The sequence below is a fragment of the Bactrocera dorsalis genome, chromosome 4 (assembly GCF_023373825.1).
Source record: "Bactrocera dorsalis isolate Fly_Bdor chromosome 4, ASM2337382v1, whole genome shotgun sequence".
Taxonomy (NCBI): Eukaryota; Metazoa; Arthropoda; class Insecta; order Diptera; family Tephritidae; genus Bactrocera; species Bactrocera dorsalis.
In genome coordinates, this window is record NC_064306.1 from 57,704,532 (window position 1) to 57,720,370 (window position 15,839).

At 33.8% G+C, this 15,839-nt stretch overlaps 1 protein-coding gene across 1 annotated transcript in view; it reads left to right on the plus strand.

Annotated features, from left to right (window-relative positions):
- Window positions 1-821: 821 nt before the first annotated feature.
- Window positions 822-15,839, plus strand: part of LOC105225710 (death-associated protein kinase related) — a 190,680-nt gene continuing 175,662 nt past the window's right edge. The window contains exon 1 of the mRNA XM_011204309.4: window positions 822-2,239. Coding sequence (XP_011202611.3) covers window positions 2,112-2,239 — 128 coding nt within the window. The 5' untranslated portion in view covers window positions 822-2,111. The remainder of the gene's footprint in view (window positions 2,240-15,839) is intronic.

Genomic DNA, 15,839 nt, shown 5'->3' on the forward strand with positions numbered 1-15,839 from the left:
AGTCAACTTACTTGGCGACACTTAACGCTGTGTCATAGATAGACATCCTTGCAAAACTATGCGCTCGGAAAATCCATTGGAAATTGAATGTAATCGAATCACTGTAAAAATGTTTGCTCATAAAAAGGAAGCTCGACTTTCAGCAGCAATATCAGCAGTAAAATTTAATGTAAAAAAGAGTCTGATACCATCTATCTATCTTCCATCCATCCATCTGTCCAAGAACTAACTTGTTCTAAATACGGTACTTATACACTTTGCCTAGTAAAATTTACTAGTATTAATATAAGAACAAGTTATATACACTATTCACTCAATAAAATCAAAATCTGTTTCTTTGCAATACAATTTGTATCCGGCGCGAAATTAAATTACCGGAACTCCATAAATATTACTTGAAACGTCAATTTTCATTTGACTGCGGAAATGTCAAGCAATAAGCTCAATAAACACGGCTTAGCGTTACCAATCGGTTTTGAACCACGAATTTGCGCAGCTTGTCAAAGTGGCGTAAAATTGCTATTAATTTACACTTTATGCAGCTAATAAATAAAAAGTGATTGAATTTCGTTATTATAGAAATTTCTCTTACATTTTTCCAATACAATTCTTATTTTAATTTTGTAAACAAAATATATTTACCACTTTTCCGCTCAATTGGCTCTTCCAATAGTAAGCCATAGTTGCCACTCGCTTGTGCCTTAATTTCCACGCAGTATTTGAAAATGTCTCAAACAACAAATGCAACTCTAATTGGTTGGCAACACCGCAAGAATCCGCAGCTGTCAGCGAAATGGCGCTGCTAAACATGAAGAGAAAAATGTTGAGGCATTCGAAAATCGCTCTTTGTACGTGAAAGGTGGAATGAATGCAGAAAGCGGACGTTGCACAAAACATGTTTTCTTAAATCTAAATCTGATATTAAGTTTTTCGGGATTAAAAAACTATCGGTTTGGTGAAGAAGTGAATTAAGTGTTCTTTGAAGTGGAGTAAACCGATTGAATTGGTAAAGTTTCACTATAATCGTGGTGTTAATTTGAGAAATCACATTCTGATTAAAAAAAAACTCCGTTTGCTTGCTCATTCGTTCGCTCGCCCGCCTTTCGTCGCGTTGCGTTGTTTGTGAAACGAAAAAAAGGAGAACGAGCAAAGAAGAAAATTGTAATAAGTTGCAACTTCACTCCCTGCTGTTAACAACAATTACGACAACGATTTCCTTAACCATATTCTAAGTGTGAAATAAAATATTTTGACTATTTCCAAATCGAAGGAAGGGTTTGTGTTTAAGCTTGTGCATAGAACACATTCTAATTGTATTGGAGACAAAATTCCATTTAAGAAGGTAGTTAGTTGAAACTCAAAAAATGTTGAGTTAACCCACGAACGTACCAAGTGTAGAAACGAACGTACGAACAAACGAATGGAAAACGAAAGCTGTAAAAAGTAGAAGATGTAGTAGAGCAAAAGAAGAAGTGGTTAAATTGGATGCGAAATAAAACGTAACTGGTAGACAACGAAAAATATAGTATACGTACATAAAACAGTGAGGAAACATATCAGTGAAGCTGAAGAATAATTTAAGACCAGAATAGCAAATTTGAAACAAGTTTGCATTCGTTTAATTACAATACAATTTGTGTGTTTTGTGAAATAGCAGTGTGTATTGGAAAATCAACGAAAGTCACACATCTCTGAATCATCCTAACAAATATAAAAATATAAATAAATAAGAAATTTACATTGTGCTCTCGCTGTGTTTAATTCTTGGAAATTAACTCCCTCATATAAAAAAAAATATAAAAAAAATTTAATTCAAATACATATAAAATAGTGTCGGGTCTGAAATTGTTACTGCTGCATCAATTAGTTTTGCCTAAAATCAACGAAAATAAAAAAATATTACCAACTTGGAATTATAAAAATTATTTAGTGTACGCATGCGCGCAGCGAATAAATGTTTCAAAAATCTTGCTAAAAAGTGTAAAATTTAAACGGAATTTCTTATATTTGCATAGCAATTTTTCGTATTTACTGTGAAGTTTCACTTCGCTGTGATTTAAAAAATAGATTAAAAATTTTGTAATTTTAACATTGAACGACAAGTAAACAAAATGTTTACGGAAGGTATTTTCCCAATTGGTGATGGCCTCTTGGACATCAATGAGGATCGGCTAAAAGAGCTGCTGGTTGCGGACGATATTAATGAAATATACGAATTGGAACAAACACCATTTGCCAGGTGAGCATGCGCGTTTAGGCGAATATTATAAAGTGTGGTTGTTTTGTAATCTTTTCTGAATTGTGATTTGTCAGCTTACGCTACACCGCTTTGGTAATGAATTTCAAAATATTTTTTTACTTAATCTGCGCAAAAATATGCCAAGTAGCTTTGTAGCAGTATTTTCTCATGTGTGATTGTTTATGTTATAAAAACATGGTTTTTTGAAAACTCCAATTATGACTCCTTACTTTAAAATTACGGTACTAGGTTTATTTCAAAAATATATCTGTGGTGTGCTACATTTGTAGGAGTTTCCAAAAAGTGTTTCAAGTAAAAAATAAAGAAAATAAAGTTAAGTTGTTGACCAAGTTTCGCTCCAATACAAATAAGAACGGTATTTCAAATTTGAAAAACCGGTATCATAAATTTTTTTAATAAATTCCGTCATTGCTAAATTTAAATCTCAAATTGAAAAACGCTAAAGATAACAATTAGCAGCAAATTTTTCGCTGTCTCTTACCACAAGAGTAAACAACGATTTCGCATTTATACACATTTGTAGTAGCTAGAGGAACATTATTGCAAGCATATTAGGAATGTATGAACCTTCGTACATACATAAGTGTACATATATGTATGTTTGATTAGATGTGCTGTAACTGGTTAGCACACTAAGCTCTTTTAATACCCAGCCTTACCAACCTTACTGCTGGCAATCAACGTCCGCAAAGCAAAGCATCCATTCATTTAGCCAAGCAAACTGTTAGTCAGTTGGACAAATCAAATTGCCGTAATTCTTTTTATATGCGATTTAATTTTGCTTTGTTAGCAATTTTTTGCAAGTTGTTCGGTAGCTAGCGACCATGTTTTTTGTTTTGTTATTGTAGTGCCATTGCTGACTGAAGCTGTTAGTTTAGCACAGTCACATTCTAGTGAAACAGTCAAATACCTTTAGCCAGCAGTTATTGTACACATTTGTTATTGTAAACATACATACATAACGTGCATATGTACATACATAAATAAAGTGTGCAAAAGTACCTTTGAGCGTTTCAAATGCTTTATCATCATTTTTAATATCACTTCTCTAGTGGTATTGTAATCGTACTTAACGGTTGGAATTTTATTTTATATTCTTTTTTTCATAAACTACTTCTCTGTGTTTATTTGCACACTCTGTTTTCTGCGCAAGAACGCTATGTACACATCTCTACAGATAAAATTAGCAGTTAATGCTCCTCATGCAAATATTATTAAAAAAATATATTTTCTATTTAAATAAAAATATATGTATTTTTAAATTAAACAAAAATATAGACTATCATTTTCTTTTATATGATGTCTCTGGTATGCATTCTTAGCCGATATTAGTTTAATTTATGTATATAGATCACGCAAATTAGTAGCTCTAACAAAAAAGTGTTAACAGCTGGTTTTGCATTGTTGCTGTGTTTTGTTTGTTTACTGGTTTTGCATTGTTGCTGTGTTTTGTTTGTTTACTTGTAAAGATGTTTGACATTTTGGGTTTTTACGTTGTTTCCTCACACTTTATTCTGTGCCCTTACTGTAACTTCGCGCACGTATCTAAGTAAATATGTTTTGTTATATACATACATACATATGTATATACATGTATGTAGATATAAGTATATAAATTCATATATGTACACTTCGAGTTTCTAACCTCGCTTTTGCATCTTCGCTGTCAGCTGTAAAGCAACTAAGCTCTAGTATTTACGAGTCGTTGGAATTTTATCAGCATGAGATAATGGGCATGCAAATACAAACTTTGCCTGCATTATTACATATTTTTGCGTTATAAAATATTCCACATAAATAAAAACAAATAGAGACAAAAGTGAAAATACAGCGTATAGAATACATATACAAATTAAATGACGATATAACAAAAGAACGATTCTTTTGTGTGCCGAATGAATGTACATATTACATATATTTTTGAAAATATTCTATAAAAATTTTGCAGTTTATTCGGCAAATAGGGTCGGAGTTATATGAATTATATTTTATTTTATTTCCAAGTCTTTTCCGACCAAAACATGAATTTACATGCTTTCAAATCAGCTGCAATGTTATTAAAACTTTCAGCTGTTCAACCTACAAATCTTTTACATTGCCATGTTATGCACGCATAAAATAATAATTACATTTCTGTTAATCTGGCTGCACATTACTTCAGCTGCAATTTGCATTTATAATGAGTTTATGCATAAATAAAATAACAGCACATACCACATATTTGTCAAAATGCATTAAATTTCATAAATGAAATTAAGAACAGCACGACAGAATATTACAAATTGCTGACAACAGGAAGTCAATGCCACCACTTGTGACCAATACTAGCGCGGTGAGTGACGTGTTGTCATTTGGCGGAGCAGCGAGTGCGTGTTTACATAGCTACTTCGTTTCGACTGTGGGCATTGCTATCATATTTTCTAATTAAGCCAAGCTTGGTAACCGCTTTGACAAGTTACATTTGTAGACACTAAGAATGAAATGCACAACCTACTATTCGGGTTTGTTGAAAGGTTAGCTTAAGCGACTTTTTATTGAAACTCGGTTATGTTTTAGATACAAAGTTAAATAAACTGTATATAATGTTTAAAAATAATGCCATTTTCGAAGAGTTAAATGCATAACAAAACCTTATACTTGGTATGGTTTCTAGTGTTCGATAATTTATCGACTTTCGATATTGTGTAAACATAATAATTTTCATAGAACACAGCGTTTCCGGAAAAACGCGTTTAAAGTTTTGGCAGCCGATTAAACTAAGTTAAAAAGTTCTTATAAATATGCTCATGTCACCGAAATTATTTACCGGATCAATTTAAAATATTTGGATATATTCTCAAATACATGCACATTCAATAGATATGCAACAAAATCTAAATTTTGAAGTTCATATGTAAGTGAGTATAACCTCTAAAATAGACGTATCCTTCTGTTGACTTGACTAAATTATGAATAATCAATATTATCATTATCTCAAGAAATTATTACTAAACCTAATGCCTTTCATACACGTGTGAAGTATTTTAGAGCCAGTATCTCCGGTACTAAGACATACATATACTAAATGACCTTCAAATGTCATCAATCGAACCTAACACTAACAAAAACACAAAAATCCATCTATTATCTGCTTTTATTATTTTCCCTGTGTATTGAGGCCACAAAAACACAATTCAAACCATTTTAAATTTTAATTTCAATTCAAAAATCTATAAAATGTCTAGTCTGCAGCAATTTCTTCTAATGTCTTGACAAAAAAACCTGCTATAACAAAGAAGCTGCAAAGTAAAGGTAGATACATTCAATGGCTGATGTCGGATTTCGGCTGCCAAAAGCGAAAACTGAAGCAAGCAAAAGCAAGAAAATAAGAAAAAAATCCAACAATGGCATCGGCAACAACAACAATAACACTTAAAAGAAAGTCGTAAAATGAAACTGCAGTCCAGTTTAAGAGTGTACTGTGCATTGCGACGCGCCGGCTACAAGTCCATGCGGTCTGCTGCCAGCGTCACTCGAGCTGGTCAGACAACGTCGTTAGCAGCAGAAGCAGCAGCAGCGGCAGCAACAGTAATAACTGCCAGTACAACTTGAAAGCGACAACAACAATTCGCTGCAGCTAGCTGCAAAGCAACAAGACCAGTACAACAAACCAGACCCGGCTCAACCAGTGCCCGAACGAGCGCGGACAACTGCAAAACAAGCCACTTTTTTGTGTTGTTTTAATACTTTTGATATATTTTTTATACTTTTTGCGCTGCTGCTTTTTATTTAATTTTTTAATTTCTTTGTGACTTCTTTTGTATTTTATTTATGCACACACAATCTTTCGTACTAAGCCGAATTAGTAAAGAAATTGCGTTAATTCACACATAAACTGCAACTTGCCCTTTTGCTTAACGACCAGTTATCTGTCATTTATCGTTTTTTGTGAGCTTTGCAATTCTAGCTGTTTGCAATAATTGTGTTAAAAGCGTTGACTGCTCTTCTCCAAAGTCTTCGCAATGTGTTGGTTTTCGTTTTTATCACATCAGCTGTATGCTATTTGCAATGTTTTATATGTTCTTATATTTATTTTGCTGCAAAAATTTGCATATTTCGTTCCTCATTAGTTTTTATTTACTAGTTACTCGTCGTTGTTGTTCGGCTGATCTGCTGCTGTGACTGAGTTCGGCGTAACTTTCTGTTCTCGATTTGCATAAATATTTGCACATGTTCTTACCAACATACATTAGCGCAATTTACATACATAAATATATGTATATGCGTTGCAATTTTCATATTCTGTCATAAACTTCCTTTCTTGCCTCGCAGTATGTGGCAGTGGCAGTTTTTGTTTGCTTTGCATTTATGTAAATCTCCGGTCTGGTCGTTTTCTGTCAATGCAGCTAGCTGACCAGCTGCTCATATACTATATATGTATGTTTGTTTGTTTGTTTGCCTTTTGCTTTCGCAAAACTGCATGCACTCCTCTGATTACTCATATCAAATATTCGTACTATTTGAACATATTCGTATTATTGTCGGAGCAAGAGTTTTCTATTCGATATGGTTTACTTCCTTCTTTACTTCACTTTTATAAATTTGCCTGCAGTTTTATACCCTAAACAGCGTATATTAATTTTTTAACATTCAGAAGGAAACGTTAGAGACCTTTTAAAATATCAATATGTATGCATGTTCAACGTGACGAGCTGAGTCGATTAGCCTTGTCCATCGATGAATACTTGAAATAATCGCTCAATTTTTGTGGTATCGAATTGAAATTTTGCACACGTCCCTTTCTCGCCAAGAAGCGTCTCATTTGTCGAAACTGCCGATATCGGACCGCTATAGCTTAAAGCTGTCATACAAATTTATCGTTCAAAATCAAGTTTTTGTATGTGCAACTTTTTTATTTTACAAGATATCTTAACGAGATTTGGCATAGATTATTTTCCAAAACAAAGCTATAATCTTCGACCAAATTGTTAAGATCGGACTACTATAGCATATAACTGTCATACAAATTGATCGTTCGAAATCAAGTTTTTGTATGGATAACTTTTTTACTTTACAAGATATTTTCACGAAATCTGGCATAGATTTTTGTCCAAAATAAAGCTATTATCTCCTAACAAATTGTTTATATCGGATCCCAATAGCATATAGCTGTCATACAAACTGATCATCCAAATTTCAGTCCTCGTATGGAAAACTTTTTTATTTGACAAAAAACCTTCATGAAATTTTGCGGATATTATTGTTTAAGTCAAAGTTTTAGTCTCCGTATAAATTGTTTTGATCGGACCGCTATAGTATATATCTTCCCTTATATTCTTCAACAATGAAACGTGTTTTTAATTATTTAATGAAAATTTACGCGCTCATTTATCAGGTTATTGCCACCTGCAGAATTTCGTCGGTCATGCCATTGACTTTTGGCTGAAAATTTTCGTTAATGTTCCGGGGCATGTTCTGCAGCTTTTCTTGCTGCCTTCGCCTTCCATTCAGAAATACTGAAACGTCGTCGTTTGATGAGTATCGTTGAATGTTCGTTGACGTTTTACGCTTCTTACGTCTGGCTTTTGCAAGATATTTTACTTTTTCTTCAAATTTTTAGCAATTGCAACTTTCGATTAAAGGTGCTCCCTATACATTATATGTTATATTACCTCTTTTATTATATCTGCATTTGGTATTGTCTGCCCTCATTTATTAAAAATTTTTTGCAATTGTCTTTGTGTTCCGGATATCTTCCCCACCTTCGATCGTGTTGTAGTTTATTAAAAAAAAAAGCAACAACAACATATTTTTCTACGCGTTCCCTACAATCTTTACTACTCCGACTGCTTGCTTCTTTTCCACAATTTTTTTTTCTGTTCACCACTTGCACCCCATGTTTCAACTCTTACCCGCAATCACTCGCCGTACCTTCTGCGCAGCACCTTTACATTTACCTCTCATATCTTTTCTTTTTCTATAACATACATATATACTAATTTCTTTCCGCCTTTCTTGTGAAAAAGTTGTGTTTCTACCGCAGTTTGCTTTTGTTTTTGTACGAGTCAATTTTGCGTGCCTATCAGCAGTTCCCTCACAACAAGCGAAGTCACCAAAGCAGCAACAGCATATCGGCGAAACTTCTGCATATCTCTGCCGTTGGCCGCTTCTTCTTATTTATAAATTTTATATACCATAGTTTTTTTTGTTGTTTTTCTGCACCAGCAACTTCTTCCTGTCACTTTTCCAGATTAGCCGCGCTGCTGAGTACTGCCACATAAATACATACATACGCTGCACTGATTGTCTAGTTGCTTTCCTGCCTGCCTGCTTGTCTTCTGTTGCTGCCTGCATAACATGACTCGTTGTTGTTATTGTTTTTGCTATGCGCTGATTTGCCTGTTTTGGAGTCTGCAATTCCGCGTCCAATGACTGTGAAGGTCGTTTGCTTGTGCGCTTATGGATTCTTAACCACTTTTCAGCTGTTTTCTTTTATATTTTACTTAATTTTTGCTTTGCCGCTGCGATTATTTCACTTTTCTGCGTTATTTTACTATCAGCGCACGTCAGTTGCCACAGCTTTCAGACTCACTACGTACATAACCTCACATTTTCTTCTGATTATTTTGCATTTTTTGCTTTTGCTGTTTTTGTTGTTTTTGTCTTTTGTCTACGTTAAATTCTACAGTGTTGATTTGTGGAATGCGTTTGCATGTTAAGTGGCAAATATACGTTACTTTTCAATAAAAACAAATCCGCCACTCAGGAAGTGGAAAATTAAGAGACGGCCGGCCGGTCATCCAGTGTGCCGCGAAGATGGGGTGAGTTCGTAGTGGCATGTTGGGTAAACGAACGCGAAGAGGAAGTTGCTTGTGGCTATGCAAATTCGTATAGCCAATTCTAGATCCATGCTTTAAATGAGTAGTATGAGTATGTCTTCGAAAAATGCTGAAAAGACAAGGTCCACTTTTTTTATCGGAAAGATTCTCTGACTTAGTCTAAAATAAACATCGGGAGAGCTTTTGAAAGATATGTACTTACACGGAAAATACCCAAAAAATTTTAATGAAACAAAGATCTTCATAGGCTTTAGCTATTTAAGGGGTTATAATTTTGTTTTTTTTTTGTTTTTGTTTTATCAAAATTCTTTTTCCTTCGACCATGTGATGCTAAATACAACTAAGATAGTCGCGTGAAAATTTCAAGTCTATTGGTCCAGCCGTTACCGAGAAATCTACTCATCAAACCTGAAAACAGTCTTTCGAAAAAAAAACTCAAAATTCTCATTCCCTCGACCATTTTATGACAAATATATCTAAGATAGTCGCGTGAAAATTTCAAGTCGATCGGTCTAGCCGTTTCCGGGAAATTTCTCACCAAATCTGAAAATTCTGTTTCGAGAAAAATTATTTCTTCCTCGATCATTTCATGACAAATATATCTAAGAAAATTTCAAGCCGATTAGTCCAGTCGTTACCGAGAAATCTTCTCATCAAAAACTCAAAATTCTTATTCCTTCGACCATTTCATGACAAATATATCTAAGATACCGCGAAATCTCCTCACCAAATCTGAAAAAAGTGTTTCGAGAAAAACGTGTTTCTTCCGAGTTTAGGGACTGGAAGGACTAAGCTAAAAATTTCTTACAATTACACTATTATTTTGAAACTGTTTACCGGATCTACTTTCAGAGCACTTTTTGGAGGGTATTATGCCTTAATATAATGAAAAAATTCTACTTTGCTATGAAATTCACTCTTTCGCTACTTTACCAACAATAACCAAACTTAGGTTTACTTTATGCAGTACAAATAATAAAATTTAATAACTTTGTGAACCAATTTTCTGACTTTCCCAGAACTACCATAATTACTGGCTGTCAGACAGTTAAAATGAACTGTCTACCCAAAATATACATATACCATTTAATGTCGAATTGCGACACAAGCAGTACTGTTAAGAATATTTCGCAATTTCGGTTACAAGACAAGAATGAATGGAAAAATAGTGGAAAAGAAACCCAAAAGCGACATGAAACGAGTCAAGAGACAACAGCTGCCGAGATACAGGAACCCATAACTACACTGTCTACATATAAGAGGCTATGTAGACATACTTCTGTGAGTCTCTACACACAAACATACATATGTACATACATATTTATGGGGCACCTGAAGCATAGCTGTATGGTTGTTTGATCGCACTCAGCTGTTCGGTGCCATTGAGGCGAATGCAATTAGCGCACGTAGGTACTCCTAGGTACAACTCGTAACAGGCCAATAACCTTCTTTCTCTTTTCGCACTCAACTCACCTTTGCGACGACCGAACTAAGCAACAACGCAACAATGGTTTAACTAAGAAGAAATTTTCAGACATACCGACAGACAGACAACCAAACATGCATAGTTTTAAGACAAAGACGCTCAGGCGGTACAAAGAGCCCCCGGCAAATTGTGAAGGTAAAAGAGGGGTACGTGAAGAGCACACACGTCGCTGAAATGGCACGGCCACAAGAAGGTTTTAAGCAGCATATTCGTAATAAGAAATACAAGTACAAAACAGAATTACAACACGTCTGTTTTTGTTTTTTTTTTTTTTTGTAGCTGATCGCATTATTTAACTACACAATTACATTTTAACCTATGATGTTTACGAATTCAGCACCTTGGTACACAACTGTAAAAATTTCGCAATTCGTAAAGCAAGCGCCGTGCATGTACATAACTGTTCTTCATAATTTACGTTAATTCTTAAGAAATCGAGTTGGTACCTCCTTTTACGATTGTGTCTTTCATAAAACCGGTTTTGTAGTTTGGTACTTTGTTGTTGTTGTAACCTAATGTAAATTTGAATTCATGTGAACATTGAAGTAAAAGTCAGGTTATGTAAACATGAGGTCCTAAGAGATTTTGTTTATGAGAAAAAAAGGCGAAGAACGTGAGCGTGAAGGAAGAGCCTCTCCCTAAAGGTAGAGAGCTTGACTGGATAATGTTGATAGGCTTCATTTTATATAAAAACAAGAGAAAAAACGAAGCTATTAATACCTTAAATGGGTGTACTTCTTTATTTTAATTTTTATCGGTCATATGGCAGCTATGTATATCCTAAGTTGGTCCGATATCGGCGGCAGTTTGTTGGGGAGAAAAAGACGTGCATCGCAAAAATTGATTTACTGGTTCTCGTCTTGGCTAAATCGACTCAGCTCATCACCTTGATCATTAATAGCGTTGTTGTTGTTGTTGTTATAGTGGCAGAAAACATTCCCGAAGCAATTTCGCGGAATGGTGTCGAGCTGACAGTCTTTGGATGGCTAAACTCCAGCTCTTTTCCTGTTACTTAGACTTGACTGCCATGGGAACAGATCATTTATACATTCTCTGACGTTGCCGTTTGGGTTTTATAAATTTTGTAGCACACTTAATTTACTCTGTTCAGTGTACAATAAATTAAAGACAATTGAAAATATTATTTTGCCTTATACCCTTATTGTCAGAAGATTTCGAATCAAGAATAAGTCTCCTTATGCTAGTTTTAAATTGCAATTTCTTGATTGAGGAATGTCATGCTCGCTTATTTCTACACAAAACTACCGGTAGGTATCGATTTTCGATAACATTGTATCACAAATCAACTGTCATAATTATTTTCGTTTGTGCTTTTATTTTTTTTGCGCGAATTTAAATTAAAATTGCATTTCATATTCTGCATTTAAGAAATTCGTGCTCAAAAATAAAGAAATATACTCTAAATATAATCTTCCAATTATGCTTGCCTGCCTCAAATAGCATACAGTTAGGATATAACTGCTGCCAACAACGACATTTCTCATTACTTCTGCAACCTACTTTGACTTATTTCGGCGCACAAATTTCATTTCCTTCTAATGCGTGACACTTTTAACAAACGACCTAGAAATGAGAGCCCTCACCACCACACCTCCAACAAATGTTTGTGTGCTTGTAGCCGCCATAATGTGCGCGGAAGTTGGCAAATGACGTGCGCGCAAACACCAAAAAACCAGCCAACATTTGGAAAGGACATTACGAACTATAAATGACGCGGTGGTTGAAATTTCAAAATATGAAAAGTTTTATGCTCAAATGGCACAGCAACAGCTGGAAGGCTGACCTAACCTCAATAAATGACTGTTGTAGGCGGTGCAGGTGGTGGTGGTAATGATATGAAAACAAAAACAATAAAGTTATATGCACAGCGCTTCGTGAAAGTCAGTCCTTTTTGTTTTCGTTTTTGTTTGTGTTTTTGTTTAATCAAGTTTACAAACATAACTGAGGTAGCACTAAGGAAAGGAGCGTAAGTTGTGCAAGTTTAGCATTTGCTTGGCTTTCTCAGCTTTGTGTTTGCTAAATATTGAATAATGTCCGGAGTAACGCAAAAATGATTGAATAAGTCATAACTTTGTGTGGCTTTAAAATGTCATTTAAGCAGGTAAAAATAGCCGCAGTCATATGGGCTGCTGAAATCAGACCACAAGAGCAACAAATATTGAATTTGATTGTGACGTCAAGGCAAGCGAAGGAGGGTGTGTACGGTATGCAAACAAAGATATTAATACCAACACACTCATGCCATTCATGCAACCGTCGAACATAACGTTATATGGTTGGTAGATACGCGTGCTTGGCCTCAGCCATTCCAAGGCTCAGGAGTGGTTTCGCACGGTATAAAAATAGGCACACACGAATAAGGCAAAAGAAATGCAAAAATTATATATAAACAACAAAAGTCTAACAACAAAAACTTTTAACCACAGGCAACAAGAAAGCGAAAATAATAATAACAATATTGTGTGCCACCACCACCGAAATGTGTGTGTGGGGGGCAGCAACGTAACGGTGACGCGTCTGTGCAAATAGCTGCGGTTCAAATTATTCATGCTTATGGCAAAAAATATCATTTACTCGGTGTGGCATTTAATTTCAATGACACTACCAACGAGCTTGTGTGGCGAGTGCGCGGGTGTGTGTGGCTGTGTTTGTCATTCGTATGCCAATATGTTGTTGAGATGTTGTAAGTGTTGTTTTTGGTGGCGACAGCAGGCGGTTGGGTGGCTGGGTAAAAGGAAGGTGAGAAATTGTAGGAGGCGAAAGTGGATTTTTCGTAATTCAATATGCGCTTGAAGGAATTTCATCTGAAAATGTAGTGGTCACTCAAGCGTGGAAGTGGCTGGCAAAAAAATGCTAAAAATTAAATATTTAAAAGTTATGTGGCAAAGTATTTAATATTTGAATAATAAGTTGAAAATTACTTGTACAAAGATATTTTACAATTGAGGCTTAAGTGGCTTTAAGCTGCTTCAAGACGGTGAAGTGTGAGTTTTATAATAGCTGGAGTCTTTTTTTATTTTCTTTATAATTTAAAAACGGTGATGCTTTTTCATCTAGGAAAGTCAGTTGTGGTTACATATTCGGTGATAGTACCGTTGGTCCTCAAACAAACATTTCAAAATTACTGCATCGAAAATTACTGAAATCGAAGGAATAATAATCTAAAAAAAATTATAAATTAACAATCTTGAAATATTAATCGATAAAATAATTATCGATAAAATAACGATTAATAATAAACAAATCATTAAAACTACACTCAATAAACTAAATAATTATGTATGAAAATATGAATCGATAAATTAACTACCGATGAATTGTCAATCAATCAGAAAAATAATCGATAAAAGAAAGTGTCTCACTCAAATAATATAAAATTTCCGCATCAAAAGTCCATAAAAAATAATAATCGATAAAAATAATAACCGATAAAATTATTATCGATAAATAGTATCGATTGATCGATTTAGTCCCGCCAAAAATAAGACTAGATAAAATCAATAATCTATGAACAAATGTACTTATAAGCTTAAGTAAAAGTTCTCTGTGTAACAATAATAAAATTTATTTATATAATAAAATTAAAATAACAAAATTTAAGAATGTGAAACAAAAGTAATAATCGTTATAAAATAATAATGAATAAAATAATTATCGATAAAAAAATATTTGATACAAAAAATAATCGAATAAAAAATATGTTCTTATTCAAATGGTATAAAATTACCATATCGAAAAGCTCCAGTCGATACTAATCGATAAACCAATGTCGATAAATTGTAATCGATAAATTTACGATCTATAAAAATAATGACGCGCTGTTGTAATCTCGACTATAACCGCGTAGTCGGTGCCTACGCCAATAAAGTAGAAGAAAATAATGAAAGATAAAATTAAAAATCGATAAAAAGACACTTTTTTATTCTTGGTTAAACAAGCAACTGTATTGTACCAATTCACATAGCTTATTGGTAAAGTATAATAAAACCCCTTCATAATACTTTATCAACTTTTGACACCCATAGCGATAACATTATATAACCCAACTTGAGTCATTCTGTGCTTCGATTGATTAACGCGAATTTTATTTAGTTCACTTCATGCGAAACCATTGGCAGTTTAAGAATTGCGAAAACAAGTACTATATCTGCACATATTAATATAAAGATTTTTATATAACCCACTGCAAGCAAAGAACCATACTTTACTATCTCTTTTTGTGCTTACCTGAACCAGTTGCCAATTAGTGAAGCGAAAAGCTGAAAATACCAGCGCATGTTCACTTATCAGTAAAATGAATGATTAGAGTAGCCAAAGCTGTTTGTGTCAGTAAATTTTATCAGACTTACCCAATACTTAAGTACTTAGGCATACACATACATATGTACATACTTCCATAGCAACGTTGAAGGCACAGTGCAAACATTGTCTACATTTAAGTAGGTAACCTGTTTTAAACAAAGGAACCATTAGCTATAAATATTTTCTAACTTTTTGCGTTGTTCATAGAATACACCGAGTTTGAATTTTTTCAAAAATCATTTGTTATTTGCATTTGACAATATCTTATTTATCTATTTGTTACCTTTGGTATCGATTTTTTTGTTGTTTTTGCTCGCAAAGACTTTTTCTGACAACTTTTGATACAGGAAATTTGGTGGCAATAACCATCAGCTTCATTTACTTTCAGATTAGAAAAATATTTCCTTATGTCAGCTTTGAAATTTCGAACAAATTTTCACGAAATTTTGAATATTTGGAGTTTATGGCGCAAGAAATAAAAATTTTAGTTGTAAGAGAATATACTATTTTATTTTATTTTTTTGAAAAAGTAATTTCATAAATATGTTTTAATATACTTGAAGCAGTTAATATGTCTTATTTGATAAAATTATCATAGTCTGTATGACCTACATATGTTACATTTATACACCACATCTACCCCTGTCATCGATAATATTATAAATTCTTATCTTTCTAAATGTTTTATCAAGCAACATTTATCAACTCATCATAAAAATATAATCCCTGTTGACAAAATAATATAATTACTTATACAAAAAATAAAAATTACCTTTATCACACAATCTTTATCGCTTCGATTAATATTGTACATTCGAGAGTCGAACATAATCTGTGTAAATATGCTTGATACGTTACCCTACATGTTAACTATCGGTGAAATTACTGGTTATTTCACCTAATTCACTGGTTATTTCACCTAATTAACTGGTTATTTAACTGAAATCACTCG